At 37.9% G+C, this 19,730-nt stretch overlaps 1 protein-coding gene and 1 pseudogene across 1 annotated transcript; both read left to right on the plus strand.

Moving 5' to 3' along the window:
- Positions 1 to 1,056: 1,056 nt before the first annotated feature.
- On the plus strand, positions 1,057 to 4,315 carry LOC118935363 (ubiquilin-2). Its single transcript, XM_057495310.1, has one exon. The coding sequence runs from the start codon at positions 1,337 to 1,339 to the stop codon at positions 3,200 to 3,202; it is 1,866 nt and encodes a 621-aa protein (XP_057351293.1). The 5' UTR covers positions 1,057 to 1,336; the 3' UTR covers positions 3,203 to 4,315.
- A 276-nt stretch (positions 4,316 to 4,591) lies between these two features.
- LOC118935361 (calcium uniporter regulatory subunit MCUb, mitochondrial-like) lies at positions 4,592 to 15,501 on the plus strand (annotated as a pseudogene).
- Positions 15,502 to 19,730: the final 4,229 nt, after the last annotated feature.

The raw sequence follows: 19,730 nt of genomic DNA on the forward strand, positions 1-19,730 counted from the left end.
TTCTTACATATACACTTTACATATACAGACTACATATACAAATTGTTTAAAACATAATTTTTAAACAAATATATATTTATTGTATATTTTTGGCTTTGAAACTTATATCCTTGTATAATTTCTAACTATACAGAAATATAGGAAGCTGAAAGTGAAAATACTCTGCGATTTCCCTATAACTATTGTTTATTGCATGTGTACCTGTAAATATACTTTATATCATATAAATTAACCACCCATTTTTTAAACATAAGTGCATATTATTTTATTGTGTGGTAACATAGTTGACCAACACTATGCAAAGAGATTATCTTTTAAAATAATTTTTTAAATGGTGCAGAGCATTTTAAACATGTATTTTTGCACCCTTACCAATTCGTTTTATAGGTGAGGTCTGTAAATGAGGCATTCTAAATAGAGGTGGAATATTTAAAATGTTGATATCTATTTTCAAATTGCCTTCTAATAACTTACACTTCGTTTGGCATGACAGTGCATTTTCTCAGCTCTCTGTCAACGACAGGGTTTTCGTTATTTTTCATCTTTGCCAATACAAGGCACAAGTAGAATCTCTGCTTTAATTAGGATTTCTTTGATTACTAACTAGTGAGCTTAATCATCCTTTTATGTCGAAAATGCAAGCTACTGCCTGGTCTTCTCCCCCTTCCCCCATTGGGATTTTTAATTCTTTTCTTTTTTGTTTTGTTAAGAGTTCTTTATTTTTAATTTTTCACCTGTTACATTTGCTCGTTTCGAGTTAGGCTTTCATTTTTTCACTGCCTATGGACTGCCATTGGTTTTTTAATGTCCTTCAAATAAGCTTGCTCCTTTTCCTCTCTCCTTCCCTCCCTTTTCTCTCCTCTTGCCCTTTCTCTTTGTTTCTCTCTCCCTCCCTCCCTCTGTCACTCTTCTTTAAATTCTGTACAGAAGTTTTAATTTTGACGGGACCGAATCGATCATTTCGGGCCTGGCGCCGAGTCAGCAGAACCGGGTGCGGAGGCGAGCGCGGAACTGGGGGGGGAGGGCGAGGAGAGGGAGGAAGGGGCGGGGAGGAGCGGGCGGAGCAGCTGCAGGCGTCGCTGGGAGCGCGCTCTGTGCGATCACAAGGCAGCGGCGGAAGCCCAGAGACGTGAGCGGGGAGACCTAGTCCCGCGTTCTACTCGGACCATCTCTCCGCCGGAGGACCAGGGAACCGCAGTTTCATCAAAGAGGTACCGTGTTCCGCGCTCCTTGCCCGGCCCGGCCCAGCCTGCTGCAGGAGCGCCTCCTTCCTTCCTCCTTCCCTTGCTCTCTCTCGCCGGCGCCTTCTCTGTCTGCCTGCGTCACCGCGGCCGCCATGGCTGAGAATGGCGAGAGCAGCGGCACTCCGCGCCCCTCCCGCGGCCCTGCTGAGGCCCAGGGCCTTACATCTACCCCAGCCGAACCCAAAATCATCAAAGTCACAGTGAAGACCCCCAAAGAGAAAGAGGAATTTGCAGTGCCCGAGAATAGCTCAGTCCAGCAGTTTAAGGAAGCAATTTCGAAACGCTTCAAATCCCAAACCGATCAGCTAGTGCTGATTTTTGCCGGAAAGATATTAAAAGATCAAGATACCTTGATCCAGCACGGCATCCATGATGGGCTGACTGTTCACCTTGTCATCAAAAGCCAGAACCGACCTCAGGGCCAGTCCACACAGCCTACTAATGCTGCGGGAACTAATACCACCTCCGTGTCAACTCCTAGGAGTAACTCCACACCTATTTCTACAAATAGCAACCCATTTGGGTTGGGGAGCCTGGGAGGACTTGCAGGCCTTAGCAGCCTGGGTTTAAGCTCAACCAACTTCTCTGAGCTCCAGAACCAGATGCAGCAGCAGCTCCTGTCCAGCCCTGAGATGATGATCCAAATCATGGAAAATCCCTTTGTTCAGAGCATGCTTTCTAATCCCGATCTGATGAGGCAGCTCATTATGGCCAATCCACAGATGCAACAATTAATTCAGAGAAACCCAGAAATCAGTCACCTGCTCAACAACCCAGATATAATGAGGCAGACCCTCGAAATCGCCAGGAATCCAGCCATGATGCAAGAAATGATGAGAAATCAAGACCTAGCTCTCAGCAATCTTGAAAGCATCCCAGGTGGCTACAACGCTCTACGGCGCATGTACACTGACATTCAAGAACCCATGCTAAATGCCGCACAAGAGCAGTTTGGGGGTAATCCGTTTGCCTCAGTGGGGAGCAGTTCCTCCTCTGGGGAAGGTACACAGCCCTCCCGCACAGAAAATAGAGATCCACTACCCAACCCATGGGCGCCACCACCGACTACCCAGAGCTCTGCGACCACCAGCACAACCACGAATAGTGGCAGTGGGTCTGGCAGTAGCTCTAGCAGTGCAACAGGTAACACTGTGGCTGCAGCTAACTATGTTGCCAGCATCTTCAGTACCCCAGGAATGCAGAGCTTGCTGCAACAGATAACTGAAAACCCCCAGCTGATCCAGAATATGCTCTCTGCGCCCTACATGAGAAGCATGATGCAGTCGCTGAGCCAGAATCCAGATTTGGCTGCACAAATGATGCTGAATAGCCCAATGTTTACTGCAAATCCTCAGCTGCAGGAGCAGATGCGTCCACAGCTCCCAGCTTTCCTGCAGCAGATGCAGAATCCAGACACTCTGTCAGCTATGTCAAACCCAAGAGCAATGCAGGCTTTAATGCAGATCCAACAGGGGCTACAGACATTAGCCACTGAAGCACCGGGCCTCATTCCAAGCTTTACTCCAGGTGTAGGGGTAGGGGTACTGGGAACGGCTATAGGTCCTGTAGGCCCAGTCACACCCATAGGCCCCATAGTCCCATTTACCCCCATAGGTCCCATTGGACCCATAGGACCCACTGGCCCTGCAGGTCCTCCTGGATCCACTGGTTCTGGTGGCCCCCCTGGTCCCACCGTGTCTAGCTCTGCACCCAGTGAAACCACAAGCCCAACATCAGAACCTGGACCCAGCCAGCAGTTCATTCAGCAAATGGTGCAGGCCCTGGCTGGAGCAAATCCTCCACAGCTGCCGAATCCAGAAGTCAGATTTCAGCAACAACTGGAACAGCTCAACGCAATGGGGTTCTTAAACCGTGAAGCAAACTTGCAGGCTCTAATAGCAACAGGAGGCGACATCAATGCAGCCATTGAGAGGCTGCTGGGCTCCCAGCCATCCTAATTACATTTCTGTACCTTAAAAAAATGTATCTTATTTTTGATAATGGCTCTTAAATCTTTAAACATACACATAGTCGTGCTTTACTTTCATTTTGATTCTTTTAAATCTGTCTAGTTATAAATATAATGTGATAGATTTTAAGGTGGAGTCAATTCCCCCCCCCTTTGTTTCTTTTTCTTCCTTCCTTGCTTTGCTTCCATTTCCATTCTCTGTTTTGAATGGTGGGAATCAATGCTGTTTCACTCAAAGGTGTTGCATGCAAACACTTAGCTTATTCGGCATTTATTGTGATTTTTGGAAACAAGTATTCTTCACAGTTGGGTGAACAAGTTTTGTCCTACAGATGTCCAATTTATTTGCATTTTAAACAGCCTATGATAGTAATTTAATGTGGAATGAAAATATTCAAAATGAAGTCAAATTACATGAAGCTCTAATTTGTGGTACAATATTGCTTATTGTGATTTTGGCATGTATTTTTGCTAGCAAAATGCTGTAAGATTTATACATTCTTTGATCTTTTTTGCTGTATTTGTACACAGTACAGTAAGCACAATTGGAACTATATCTAGAAATAATTACAACAGAATCTCTGAGCAGAGTATGTATAATCAAAATGAGAAAAAATATAAATATTTCTGGAGCTAGGTTTGTCTCACAGTTTTGTAGAATCTTACAGCATCTTTGATAAATTTCTCTGAAAATGTTGGCTAGGCAAGTTCAGTTAAAATATAGTAGAAATGTTTATCCTGGTATTTCTAAGTATACATTTAATTGTACAGAAAACTTAGTGTGACATTGTATCAACATTTGCAGAATGACTGTATATGTCCTTAATCTTTGTGCAGCTTGAAGGATCATTGTAGTAATGCCAGGAAAGTGCTTTCTACCTAAGACTTCCTTCTCACCTTCTCCCATGAAGAGACCCTAATACACATTTTGATTTGTAATTGGAAATGTAACTTTTGATGAAAGTGTCATGTGATGTTTGCATTACTTTTAACTGCTATGTATAAAGGGAACTGTATCTTTTGACTTATCAGTTATTTCTCTTGTGCAAAGGGAAAAATGCATTAGAAATGACTAAAAAAATAAAAATAAATTAAAAATGGATATATCTTTTCCTTTTTGCCTTCTGGCTCTAGGATCATGTTTAGAAGTATTGCCCCATCCCGTGATTATATAAATTTTACATTTCCCTAATTTTAATGGTTTTGTTAAAGGTTCCTTTGCCCTATCTGAACTATTTTGATGTATGGATTTAGGTATTCTCTTTTTTTCCCCCAAAGGGTTAGCCAGTTGTTAGTCAGTATTTCTCATCCACTCTCACTTCTTTGAAATGTCATACATATATATACTTTATTCTGTGTTTGAATGCTCTTTAGTACCATGAACATTGTAGGCCCGGTATCCTAGCCTGCAGTTACTGAGTTAGAAATATGGCTTTATATCTGTTAAGGGAAGTCCTATTGATCCTGTTAATTTTTATTTTTCACAATTTTAAAGATGCTGACATTTATGAGGTGAACTTTACAGCTAATAGTTCTCCCCTTAAAATAAATTGGGAATTTGGTTGAAATTGTCTTAAATTGATATGATTGTAGGAACTACAGAATAGCAGTGCTTTCCAGAAAATGGTATGTTCCTCATTTTTAAAAAAGTTTTTTACATCCTTCAAGAGAGTTTTATTTAAATCCTGTGTAATTTGTGATAAATGTATTCCTAGGTAATAACAGAAATACAGGAAACAATACTGTGATTGGTGGCTCTTAGTGTGTTATCTGCGTGGTCATTTTTAGTGTATAGGGTAAGAATGTATACTGAAATTGTTAATTTCAGAGATACTCAATCCTTCTAAGTTTTTCCTAGTGAGCAATCATATCAATTATAAGTTACAATAATATTTTCTTTTCAAAGTTTTTAACATAGTCTTTGACTGCATGTATTAAATACTTCCAAAAAAGTACTAAGTAATAAAAGTGCCAATGGCATTCTTGTCTTGTTTCTCATTTTAACCAGACTGTGTTGGCTGTAACAATTTTAAATTACATTTCTCAAAAAAACAACATTCGTCTGGGAGATAGTCAAGTAAGTTTGTGGAATGATATATACTGTAGCCCCTCTTGGAGAGTCATTGTGCAGTAAATATTAGCTAGTATTATTTTTAAAGAAGTATGCACTTTAGCTTAAAAGTGTAAAAACTATTTAACTTGGTCTAACTAAGCATTTATCAAACTTAATGAGTAAAGGACCACTCTTTTCTTTTAAACATACCTAATAGCATTTGGCCTATCAGTGCTCCACCATGTTAGGAAACGGTGATTTATTATTTCAGTGCTATATGATGCTGGGTGTTTGAGAGAATTACAAAGACAAAATCTGCCCTAATAAATTTAAGAATTTTAATAACATGGGTGATTTTATAGGGATAAATAGAAAAGCCAGTGACAGAAAAACAGCAATAAATCAATCACCATAGGAAAAACTGGATGTTGTTTGAGGCCTGGCTCAGGCAGCTTAGCAGGTAAATTTCTTTCAGTCATTCAAGGAAAAGAATTCCTTAATTACCCTTGTCAAATGTTTATCAATTTTTTAATAATTTTGTTTCTCCCTGAAAATATGTTATTTCTTTATTTTTTTGCTCTCTGGTTCATTAATTTTTGTTTATAACAGTGTATTCTCTTTTTCTAAATTATTTTTAACTGTTCTTCATCTGTTACATGATTTGTTTTCCTCCTGTTATCTTACAAGTATTTTTTACAGGGTCTCTTTGTTTTGGATTTTCATCTACTATGAATTCACAGTTTATCCATTTATTCATCACCGAAACAAGAAGGGTATAACATGACCCTTCTCCCTCCAGGAAGAGTGGGGCAGTTCTTACATGCTTTTCGCTGTTTACTTGGTTGTTACTCCCCCTCCCTAAGCTCACACTGGACAGCTGGATGATATAAATTTGTATTGGCTCTGTGATCCAGCAGGATGAGGTGGTGGGGAGGGAAGTAGGGCCTGGGGCAACACCAGCAGAAGTTCACTTCAAGATGGCTTTCCTCATTTGCCCTTTTGGCCTCTGCTTCAGGTACGTGATATTACATATACTCTGAGCACTTGTGTGTGTTATTCATTAAAGAGGACTCTTGTATCAGGTTGAGACTACCTTATTTATTAAGAAATGATCAGATATTCCAACTTGCCTTCTGAAAGGGGACGGCCTGCTCCAAATTCTGTCCATCTGCAGTGTCAAAATAGCAACAAACGGAGTAATTCTGTCAGGGTTTAGCCCAGGGATTGGGGTTAGGTTATCAGAAGAGCCATTTTGCCTGTGTTACACATTCAAAGGAACTCAAATTCAGAATTTTGGCATTAACCTCAAATGAATTGATTACTCAAGCCACAGAGCTAGACTAATCTGTTGGAATGTGTTCATACAGCTTAACTTAATAAATGTAGAAATTGTAAACTGTAGCAATTTTGATATTCCTAATTTGTCACTTTATTTTAAAAATATACTGGGGAGCTTAAATACAATGGAAGTTACACAGGCTTACTTCTACTTATGGGAGGGTCTCATCGCAGTCTTTTCCACTGTCTGCCCCAACCTCTAATCCTTGCTCTTCTAAACTAGATAGTGGGTTTCTGTTTAGGATTTTTTTGCTTTGTCAGTGCATCACAGAATTTGAGATTGTGATATCCTTCACTGTCGTCCTATCAGCATCATAGCCTTACTGAAATTCCTTCAGAGTTCTGCTCCTATTATATAGGTTTCTCTCAATTTTTGTTTCCCTGTGGTCATTTCTGTTGATATGTGGGAAGGACAGGAATTGGGGACCTATTCTAATGCTATCATCTTCCAAGAAGTCTATTAGGAGACTTAGGGGAAAAGCAATTTTCTAAAAATAGAAAGGAGAAGCATGATTTGGCAGACTCAGACTGAAGTGACCCCAAAGAGCAGCTTCATCAGATGGTGTACATGGCTTACCTAGGCTTTAGACACTTTAGTGATGGGTAAAAACCCTTGGTAAAAGTTACTCTGAACCAACAAACTCAAAAGTTGGGTAAGATACTCTCAAATTAGGATGTTTTTGTCCTGACATATAGGGACAGAATTATTCATCAAATGGATATGTATTGAGGCATATAGCTAAAGCTGTATTGAGGTATCTAAGCACAGATTTGGGCTCCCTAAGATAGTACTTTCAAACTACAACTTCAAAACTCCTTGGCTCAGTGTGCAGATTAGCAAACTTAAGGTAATTTCAAGAAAGATTCTATAATTCATTATTAAAAAAATAGTTGATGAGCATGAAAGGAAAAAGAAAAGATGATTAGCCAGCCCTAGCATGGATTTCACAAGATCATTTTGCCAGACTAATTAAGTTCTCTGTTAGAGTGGGATAACAATAATAGCTAATGTGTTCTTGGTTATGTTCAATTTTCATAACCTCATAAAGTACTATTATTATATTTCCCAGTTTACAGACAAAGAAAGCTAAAAAGAGGTTAAATAATTTTCTAAGGTCATGCTGTTATTAAGTGACAGAGTCAAAATTTGAACCCAATTCTCAGATTCCAGTGTTCACTTAGCTGTTTCACTATTTTGCTTCCCCCTGAGTCTATTAATAAACTATACTTGTCCATATATTTATCATAGATAATTTTATAATAAACTATATACTAACTGGCCTCCTGGGTGTTGTTGAGGAAACACACTAGCTATTAAGTGAATACATCTCTGCCTCTATTCACCCTGGAGCAGACTACCTGAAAATGCATATGTGAGAATCAGCTCTGTCACAATCAGTAATTGCAATTTGGAGCTTTGCTTTTGAGTTGTGGCTAATATTTGAAACTGCCCTTCACTACATCTGTCAAAGTGGCCTAGTAAATATAGTATGTCTCCAAACTGGCAATCACATGGGCCACTTGTGCTTCAGCTGCTCTGGAGGGTGCCTGCCTTTTTGTTGAGCTGCCTCTCAGAGACTCAGAAGGCAGTAAACATTGTGTACCTCACAACAGCATTTGACACTTTCTCAAAATGTCCTTGAGAATGAAATGGAATAACATGAACTAGATGATAATGAAAGGACAGTAGATGCTTTAGTAGTTTGAATTGACTGTCCAACAATGTGTCAGTGTAGACAGGTTTTCCACCCTAGTTCTGTCCCATTGAAGTTATTTTTTCAATGACTATCATGAAACCATAAAATAGTTCACCCATCCTATTGCAAATAGTATAGAATTTCAAGGCCGAATAAATGCACTGGATGTCACTAGCAAGATCCAAAAAATCTTTAGTAGGCTGAAGGAAAGAAAAATAGCTAAACCTGGTAGGATTAAATTGAATAGTATTAGATGTGAAGTCCTACATTTGTATCAAAAATTCAGTTACCAAGGGTAAGTGATTATGTGGCTTAAAAATAGCATGCGTGAAGAAGACTCAGTCCTTTTATTTTACTGTAGATTCAACACAAGCAAGCCATGTGAGGTTATTGTGCACACATGTATGTAATTAAATCATAATGACTCCATTTAATAGAAGCATGGTGCCCAGAACAAGAAAGTCCTTCACAATGTTTTATTCTGTACTTGATAGTTTATGTTGGAAGATTTGGATCATCTCAGAGTGCCACAATTAAGATGGGCACAAACAACCTGGAAAGTAGCTAAGATGGTGGTGACTCGTTTGTAGACATGGAACGATTATTAAGAGTCAGGAATGCTTTAGTCTAAAGACAGAGTTGTGGATATTTTCTTCAAATAATTGAAAGCCTTGTCAGATAGAAGAGAGGTAATATTTATTTGGGTAGCTCCAGGAGGCAGATCAATTCAGATGTTATAAGAAGTAAGAATTTGGGCTTACTGTTAGGAACTTTCTGGCAATTCATTGAAGATACTCTCCTCACTGGAGCTGTTTAAATAGAAGCCCATTTGACAGAAATGTTCAAGGATAGTTTTATGCATTAGATAGAACTTGAATTAGAAGCCATCCAAGATTCCTTCCAAATATAATATTCTCCCAATGGACTTTTCAGCTTGTCACTAAACTTTCCAGGTTTGGGATCAAAGTTGTTGTAGAATGAAGTCATGTTATTGGCTTTTTTCCTGCATTCCCTAGTTTAGTAAACAGCAACTCAGAAGTAGACTGCACACCTTTCTTGACATAAAATCTAGGTAAATTCAATATTCATTTTATTTCTTGATGCTACAAGTGGGAAAGGACTCCAACTACAAAGATCTAATACTAAATATCAGAAAGTGCTGAGAGCTTGGGAAGAGGAAATAGGAGAGGTTGCCTGAGGTCAAAGGACACTGCCTTGAGGGTGAAGGTTACAGGGGTACTCTGACCTCCTGTTTCTCTTGATAGTATTTTCCTACACTCTGTTATTCACAGCTGGTTAAAATGGTGGGAGGAAGCTGAAACTAATAGTGGAATGTAAGATGTGATGGCAGAGCGTATATATATATATATATATATGTATATATAAATACTCTGATCCTTTTGGAGTAGAAAAACAAAGTTTGTCCTTTGTTTTACATGACACCTTGAGTTTCATTACAGCAAATAAATTACCTAAAGATTTTGGATCATTTAATAATATGGGTAACTACTGAACCACTGTGTTGTATATTTGAGACCAATATGATTGTGTATCAATATTGGATACCTCAATAAAAAAAAGATTCTGAATCATTATGCTTTATATTCTTTATAAGTTGCCCTAGGACTCCAGAGGGTCTGGAAAAGAGCATCCTGAAATAGGGGACAGGCTGAAACACATCAATTTCCTTATTTGAGAAATGTAAATTAAATTTAAATATGTGTATAAGCATGTGTGTTTGTGTGTATAACTTTGCTTTTGTCAACTAAATCAAGGTCTCCTCCATGTAATGCTTATACTAATGAACTGTCCTGATGCATTCCCCTTATAGACATTTTCCTTTTCCATGGACCTTGACCTGGGTTAACCACATAACATGTGACCAAAGGCCTTGTCATTGCCTTGCTTCACTTACATCCCTGCTCCTACTTTTGGATGTATTCCTATGTCTAGATGGCTTCAACCTCTTTGGCTTCTTTTAAATAAGCTTTTGATTTTAAAATAGCTTTAGATTTACATAAATTGTGAAGACAGGACAGAGAGTTACCATATGCCCTATGCCAATTTTCCCCTATTTTTCACATCTTACATTATTATGGTATATTTTTACAATTAATGAAGCAATATTGATACATTATTGTTAAATTCATACTTTATTCAGATTTCATTAGTTTTTACCTAATGTTCTTTTTCTATTCCAGTATCCCATCCAGGATACCACATTGAATTTAGTTTTCAGGTTTCCTTAAGCTCCTCTTGACTCTGACAGCTTTGACTTTCAATTGTTTCTGATGATCTTGATAAATTTAAGGAGTACTGGTCAGATATTTTGTTGAATGTACTTCAGCAGGGATTTATTTGATATATTTATCTTGATTAAAGTGGATTTATGAATTTGGGGGAGAAAGGTCACAGAGATTGTGCCATTTTCATCACATCGTATCAAGCATGCATATTATCAACATGATTTACCACTGTTGATGTTGACATTGATCACCTAGCTTGAGGTAGTATCAGTTTTATCCACTGTGAAGTTACTCTTTTCCTTCCTTTCAATGCTCTACTCTATGGAGGAAGTTATTATGTGCAGCCCACACTTAGGTGGAGTTATATTCTACCTCCTTGATAGTGAAACATCTGCATAATTTATTAGGAATAAATAAGATATTTATTTAAAAAGAGATTTGTCACTCTCCCATTTATTTATTTAATAATGTATTTACATCAGTATAGACTCAGGTATTTTATACCTTGGATTATAACCCAGTATTACTTTATTTACTTTGTTGCTCAAATTTTTCCAGCTTTGATCATCAGGTGCTCTTTCAGGTTGACTCTGATAAACCTCCATCGTTGTTTTTTTTTTTAGCATTTCCTTACTTTCTGGCACCACAAGATGCTCTAAACTCATTTGTAGATTTCTTGGCTCCCTTCTCCTAGGAACCTTGGTTCCATTTACTGTAGAATAGTATTAGAAACCAATACCTGGCAGAGAAAGACAAATACCAAATGATTTCACTTACTTGTGGAATATAAAAACAAAGCAAGACAGGCAGGCCCGTGGGGCTGTGTCCCCAGGAGCAGCAAAAATAACCCCGGGGGGCGCTTCTCTGTGTCTGGACCCCGGTCGGGTTTTGTGTGTGAGGCTTTGTGGAAATTTCAAATGCTATCAGTCACAACTGTATAGTACAGTGGTTCCTCCTAATGCAATAACTGTCAATCATAGACACGGCCTTCCCTTGATAACTCGTCCTCTGCCATCCAGAAAAGGGTGCTGTCAATTTGTAGTCAAACCAATTTAGCGACAGTTGGTTCATTCCTTCAGGACCTACAAAATGAAGATAAAGGTATCAAAACTTCAGCCATCTTCACAGCAGATGACAGTGAAATTCCAGCTTCGACCTTGATGGAAATTCTGCTAATGAATGATTTTAAACTTGTTATTAATAAAATAACCTATGATGTCCAGTGTCCCAAGAAAGAAAACCTGAGTAGTGAGCATTCAGCTGAGATGGATGACCTGAAATCCTTGGTTCACAGACTGTTTACAACCTTGCATTTAGCAGAGTTTCAGAAGAAGAGAGAGCACCATTTACTGGAGAAAATTGACCATACGAAGACGCAGCTGGAGCGTGGGGAACAGATGAAAGCTAGAATCGAAGCTCACTGAGAAGCCAAAACCAGTGGACTCCTGTGGGCCAGATTAGTGCTGCTGTCCCTTCAGGTTGGGGCAATGGCCTGGCTCACTTGGTGGGTGTACTCCTGGGATATCATGGAACCAGCTGTATACTTCATCGCATTTGCAAACTCCATGGTCTTTTTTGCATACTTCATAGTTTCTCGACAGAATTATACTTATTCAGCTATTAAGAGTAGGCAGTTTTTTCACTTCTTCCATAAGAAATCAAAGCAATAGCATTTTGATGTGGTGCAATATAATAAGTTAAAAGAAGATCTCGCTAAGGCTACAGAATCCCTGAAATGGTTGCACCACTCTCTTCCTTTGAGAATGCGAGTAGAGGACCTCAATGACAAGAATTAATCTTGTTCTTAAATGTCAGTGAATTTTGCCATTATATGTTGAATTTGCAATTTAGAAAGTCGAACTTTTTGATTCCCAAAGTTCATTTGAATTTGACTGTTCCAATCTGCTTTATTAATAAAAAAAAGGGCTTGCCAAAAAAACACAAACAAACAAAGCAAGATAGAAGGAACAAAACAGTAGTAGACTCATAGACACTAAGAAGTGACTAGGGGTTACCATGGGGGATGGGTTGGGTGAGTAGGTGGGGATGGTGAGGGGGATAAAAGGATGCAAAAATTCTCAATCTCAATCATAATGTAAGTTGGTCATGGGGATGGTTATACAGCATAGATAATATAGTCAATGATTCTCTAACATTTCTACGCTGACAGATCACAACTGCCTTAGGGTCGGTGGGGATTGAGTAATATGGGTATCTGTTAAACCACTGTGTTGTATCACTCTCCCACCTACCCACCCCAACCCATTCCAGATGATAATCCCTAGTCACTTCTCGGTGTCTATGAGTTTACTGCTGTTTTGTGCCTTCTGTTTTGCTTTGTTTTTATATTCTGCAAATAAGTGACATCATATGGTATTTGCCTTTCTCTGCCTAGCTTATTTCACTGAGCATCTACCCTGTAGATCCATCCATGTTGTTGCAAATGACAGGAATTTTTTTTCTTTTTGTGTCCAGATATTATTCCACTGGGTATATGTACCACATCTTCTTTATCCATTCATCTATCAATGGGCAGTTAGGTTGCTTGCATTGTCTTTCCTATTGTAAAAAAATGCAGTGATAAACATAAGAGTGCATGTATCTTTACAAATCAGGGACTTTTTTCTTTGGGAAAATTATTAGAAGTGGAATTGTTTGGTCAAATGGCATTTCTATTTTTAGTTTAACCTCCATATTGCTTTCTGCAGTGGTTGCACCAATTGTCATTCCCACCAACAGTGTAGGATGGTTCCCTTTTCTCCACATCCCTTCCAAAACTTGTTATTTCTTGCCTTTTGGGTAGTGGCCATCCTAACTGTTGTGAGGTGATACCTCATTGTGGTTTTAATTTGTATTTCCCTAGTGATTAGCAATGTGGAGCTTCTTTTCATGTGCCTATTGGACATCTGTATTTCTTCTTTGGAGAAATATTTATTCAGCTCCTCCTCCACTATTTTTAATAGGGTTATCTGTTTTATGGGTGTTGAGACATATGAGTTTTTGATATATTCTGAATGATAACCCCTTATCAGATAAATCATTTATGAATATATTCTCCAGTACTGAGATTGCCTTTTTGTTCTCCTGATGATGTCCTTTGCTCTAAAGAAGCTTTTTAGTTTGATGTAGTCCCACTTGTTCATTTTTTTTATCTTTCCCTTGCCTAAGGAGATGTGTCCAGGAAAAAATTGCTCATACTTATATTCAAGAGATTTTTGGCTATGTTTTCTTCTAAGAGTTTTATGGCTTCATGTCTTACATTCAGGTCTTTGATCCATTTTGAGTTTACTTTTGTATATGGAGTTAGACAATAATCCAGTTTCATTCTCTTCCATGCAGCTGTCCAGTTTTGCCAACACCAACGGTTGAAGAGGCTGTCATTTCTCCATTGTATATCCAAGGCTCCTTTACCATTTATTAATTGACCATATATGCATGGATTTATATCTGGGTTCTCTATTCTGTTCCATTGATCTATGGTTCTTTTTGTGCCAGCACCATACTGTTTTGATTACTGTAGCTTTGTAGTAGAGCTTGAAGTCAGGGAGTGTAATACCCCCAATTTTGTTTCTCTTTCTCAGGATTGCTTTGGTTATTCAGGGTCTTCTGTGGTTCCATGTGGATTTTAGAACTATTTGTTCTAGTTCATTGAAAAATGCTGTTGGCATTTTGATAGGGATTACACTGAACCTGTACATTGCTTTGGGCAGGATGGCCATTTTGACATTAATTCTTCCTATCCATGAGCACTGGATACATTTCCATTTATTTGTGTCTTCCTTAATTTCTCTCATGAGTATCTCATAGTTTTCAGAGTACAAGTCTTTTACTTCCTTGGTTAGGTTTATTTCTAGGTATTTTATTCTTTTTGATGCAATTGTAAATGAAATTGTTTTCTGATTTCTCTTTCTGCTAGTTTGTTAGTATATAGGAATGACAGATTTCTGCATATTAATTTTGTATTGTGCAACTTTGCTAAATCCAGTTATTAGTTCTAGTTGTTTTTTGGTAGATTCTTTTTGGGTTTTCTATGTATAATATCATGTCGTATGCAAATACTGACAGTTTCACTTCTTCCTCACCAATTTCGATGCCTTTTATCTCTTTGACTTGTCTGATTGCCATTAGGCTAGGACCTCCAGTACTATGTTGAATAACAGTGGTGAGAGTGGACATCTTTGTCTTGTTCCTCATATTAGAGGAAAAGTTTTCAGCTTTCACCATTAAGTATGATGTTGGCTGTGGGTTTGTCATATATGGCCTTTATGATGTTGAGGTATGTACCCTCTATTCACATTTTGTTGAAAGTTTTTATCATGAATGAGTGTTGAATTTTGTTAATTCTTTTTTAGCATCTATTACCATCTCAATGTGGTTTTTATCCTTTTAGTTTATGTGATGTATGATATTGATTGATTTATGAATATTATACCATCCTTGCATCCCTGGAATAAATCCCACTTGACCATAATGGATGATCCTTTTGATGTGTTTTTTAATTTGGATTCCTAATATTCTGTTGAGGATTTTATGCAATTATGTTTTAAAATGTTCTTTATATACTTTTGTAACTTTATTGTTAGGTATTAAACTATCAAAACAATGTTGATTAATAGTGGGAATAGGAGATAATCTGGTCTTGTTTCTGACTTTATTATAAATTGATCTGGAAGAGAGGATTAAAGATGGCAGCATAAGAGGAGAGACAGAGGCTTCCTCCTAAAATAGTATACAATTAGAAAATATAGTTGGTGCAACTAATCCTGAAAGAGCAACAGGAAAGAGGATGGCACCAGACTGCATATACCTGGAGAAAAGAGCAGACATCACAGAACAGGGTAATGTACCAAAGCTGTGACCCAGTGGGACCCAAGCCATTCCCCAACCCCAGCTCACCAGTGGGAGGAAGAGAAATGGAACAAGGAGGGAGTGGAAGGCCTGGGACTGTTGAATACCTAGCTCCAGAGATCTGCTCTGGGAACACAAATCTACATTTCATGGTGCTTTCATGATATTTGTGTGAATACGGGGTTGTAAAGCTAACACAGGCAGAATTCCTGGAGAGACTGAGATTCCAGCCACTTGTGGAAAGCAGGGATCCATATCCAGCTGCTCTGGGACAAAAGTTTATACCTTTGTGCTCAGCCCACTGGTTCAGGCAGTGGAGACAGACATAGCAGCTAGGAAGCAGGAAACAGCTCTTTCCTCCCTGCTAGGCACCAATACCGCTCCCCTGCGACCCCTGACATTGCTTCAGGGGCTGAACAGCTCCAGAGTAGAGCTTCTGGACAATAGAGGGTGCCATATACAAATATGAAACTCCAAAGGAACCTGGTCCAGAATATAAATCTGGAGAAAGATTTAAATGACATTGACCTTATGACTCTTCCTGTAAGGGAGTTCAAAATAAAAATCAACATGCTAATGGAGGCAGGAAAGATATCCAAGAACTCAGGAATGAATTCAGGTTGGAGATCCAATCATTGAAGAGCATGATGGAGGGTATTAAAAGCAGGTTAGATAAGGTGGAGGAGACAATAAATGAAATAGAAACTAGAGAAGAGGATTACAAAGAAGCTGAGACACAGAGAGAAAAAAAGGATCTCTAAGAATGAAAGAATATTGAGAGAACTGTGTGACCAATCCAAAAGGAACAATATTCACATTATAGGGATTCCAGACGAAGAAGAGAGAGAAAAAGGGATAGGAAGTGTCTTTGAGGAGGTAGTTGCTGAAAACTTCCCCAGTCTGGGGAAGGAGATAGTCTCTCAGGCCATAGAGATCCACAGATCTCCCAATACAAGGAACCCAAGGAAGACAGCACCAAGACATATTAATAAAATTGGCAATGATCAAGGATAAGGACAGACTATTAAAAGCAGCCAGAGAGAGAAATAAGATCACATACAAAGGAAAGCCCATCAGGCTAACATCAGACTTCTCAGCAGAAACCTTACAGGCCAGAAGGGAGTGGCATGATGTATTTAATGCAATGAAGCAGAAGAGCCTGGAAACAAGATTACTTTATCCAGTGAGATTATCATTTAAATTTGAAGGAGGGATTAAACAATTTCCAGATAAGCAAAAGCTGAGAGAATTTACCTCCCACAAATCATCTCTACAGTCTATTTTGGAGGGACTGTTATAGATGGAAGTGTTCCTAAGGCTTAATATCTGTCACCAGAGGTAATAAAACCACAGTAAAGAAAATAGAACAGCTAATTACTAAGCAAATGCAAAATTAAAATAACTATCCCCAAAGTCAATCAAGGGATAGACAAAGAATACAGAATATGATATCTAATATATAAAGAATGGAGGAGGAAGAAAAAGGAGGAGAAAAAGAAAAGAACCTTTAGATTGTGTTTGTAACAGCACACTAAGTGAGTTAAGTTAGACTCTTAGATAGTAAGGAAATTAACCTTGAACCTTTTGTAACTACAAATCTAAAGCCTGCAATGGCAGTAAGTACATACCTATCCATAATCACTCAAACAACAAAGGTATGAAACTAGAAATAAATTATGCAAAGAAAACAAAAAAGCCCACAAACACATGGAGGGTTAATAACATGCCCCTAAATTATCAGTGGATCAATGCCCAAATAAACAGAGAGATTAAACAAGATATGGACACAAATGACAACAATAATTCAACACCGCAAAATCTGTGGGATGCACCAAAGGCCATGCTAACAGGCAAGTATATTGCAACACAGACCTACCTCAGGAAGGAAGAACAATCCAATATGAACAGTCTAAACTCACAATTAACAAAACTAGGAAAAGAAGAACAAATGATGCCCAAAGTCAGTAGAAGGAGGGACATAATAAAGATGAGAGCATAAATAAATAAAATTGAGAATAAAACAATAGAATCAATGAAAGCAAGAGCTGGTTCTTCAAGAAAATAAAATAGATAAAACCTAGCCAGACTTATCAATAAAAAAAGAGAGTCTACACACATAAACAAATCAGAAATGAGAAAAGAAAAATCACTATGGACACCACAGAAATACAAAGGATTATGAGAGAATACTATGAAAAATTACATGTTTTTTTGTCGAATGCTTTTTCAGCATCTATGGAGTTAATCATGTTGTTTTTGTCCTTTTTGTTGATGTGGTGGATGATGTTGCTGAATTTTCGAATGCTGTACCATCCTTGCATCCCTGGCATAAATCCTACTTGATCATGATGGATGATCTTTTTGATGTATTTTTGAATTTCGTTTGCTAATATTTTGTTGAGTATTTTTGCATCTATGTTCATCAGGGTATTTGTCTGTAATTTTCTTTTTTTGTGGTGTCTTTGCCGGGTTTTGGTATTAGAATGATGCTAGCCTCATAGAATGAGTTTGGAAGTATTCCCTTCTCTTCTATTTTTTTGGAAAACTTTAAGGAGAATGGGTATTAGCTCTTTACTAAATGTTTGATAAAATTCAGCGGTGAAGCCATCTGGTCCAGTGGTTTTGTTCTTAGGTAGGTTTTTGATTACCAGTTTAATTTCTTTGCTGGTAATTGGTCTGTTCAGATTTTCTGTTTCTTCCTTGGTCAGCCTTGGAAGGTTGTACTTTTCTAGAAAGTTGTCCATTTCTTCTGGGTTATCCAGTTTGTTAGCATATAATTTTTCATAGTATTCTCTAATACTTCTTTGTATTTCTGTGGTTTCCATAGTAATTTTTCCTTTCTCATTTCTGATTTTGTTTATGTGTGTAGACTCTCTTTTTTTATTGATAAGTCCGGCCAGGGGTTTATCTATTTTGTCTATTTTCTCGAAGAAGCAGCTCTTGCTTTCATTGATTCTTTCTATTATTTTATTCCTCTCAATTTTATTTATTTCCCCTCTAATCTTTATTATGTCCCTCCTTCTACTGACTTTGGGCCTCATTTGTTGTTCTTTTTCTAGTTTCATTAATTGTGAGTTTAGACTGCTTATATGGGATTGTTATTCTTTCTTGAGGTAGGCCTGTATTGCAATATACTTTCCTCTTAGCACAGCCTTGGCTGCGTCCCACAGATTTTTGTGGTGTTGAATTATTGTTGCCATTTGTCTCCATATATTGCTTGATCTCTGTTTTTATTGGTCATTGATCTATTGGTTATTTAGGAGCATGTTGTGAAGCCTTCATGTGTTTGTGGGATTTTTCATTTTCTTTGTGTATTTTATTTCTAGTTTCAAACCTTTGTGATCTGAGAAACTGGTTGGTACAATTTCAGTCTTTTTGAATTTACTGAGGCTCTTTTTGTGGGCAAGTATACGATCTATTCTTGAAAAGGTTCCATGTGCATTTGAGAAGAATGTGTATCCTGTTGCTTTTGGATGGAGTGTTTTGTAGATGTCCGTTAGGTTCATCTGTTTCAATACATTATTCAGTGCTTCTTTCTCCTTACTTATTTTCTGCCTGGTTAAACTGACCTTTGGAGTGAGTGGTGTGTTTAAGTGTCCTAAAATGAATGTATTACATTCTATTTCTCCATTTAATTCTGTTAGTATTTGTTTCACACATGTAGGTGCTCCTGTGTTAGGTGCACAAATATTTATAATAGTTATATCTTCTTTTGGACTGACCTCTTTATCATTATTTAATGTCCTTCTTTGTGTCTTGTGACTTTGTTTTGAAGTGTATTTTGTCTGATACAAAAACTACAACTCCTGCTTTTTTCTCCCTATTAGTTGCATGAAACATCTTTTTCCATCCCTTTACTTTCAGTCTGCTTGTCTCTTTGGGTTTGAAGTGAATCTCTTATAGGCAGCGTACAGACGGGTCTTGTTTTTTTGTTCATTCAGTGACTCTCTGTCTTTTGATTGGTGAATTCAGACCATTTACATTTAGAGTGATTATTGATAGGTATGTACTTATTGCCATTGTAGGCCTTACAATTGTGGTTACCTAAGGTTCAAGGGTAATTCCCTTACTATCTAACAGTCTAATTTAACTCACTTAGTATGCTATTAGAAACACAACCTAAAGGTTCTTTTTTTTCCTCCTCATCTGTGTGTTTTGTTTTCACGTGTCTCCATGTATTGCTTGGTATCTGTTTTAATTTGTTCATTGATTCATTGATTATTTAGAAGGATGTTGTTTAGCCCCTATGTATGTAGGATTTTTTGTTTTCTCTGTGTAATTTAATTGTAGTTTCATATCATAGTGGTCTGCGGAGATGCTTGAAAAAATTTCAAT

Source organism: Manis pentadactyla, chromosome X (assembly GCF_030020395.1).
Source record: "Manis pentadactyla isolate mManPen7 chromosome X, mManPen7.hap1, whole genome shotgun sequence".
Taxonomy (NCBI): Eukaryota; Metazoa; Chordata; class Mammalia; order Pholidota; family Manidae; genus Manis; species Manis pentadactyla.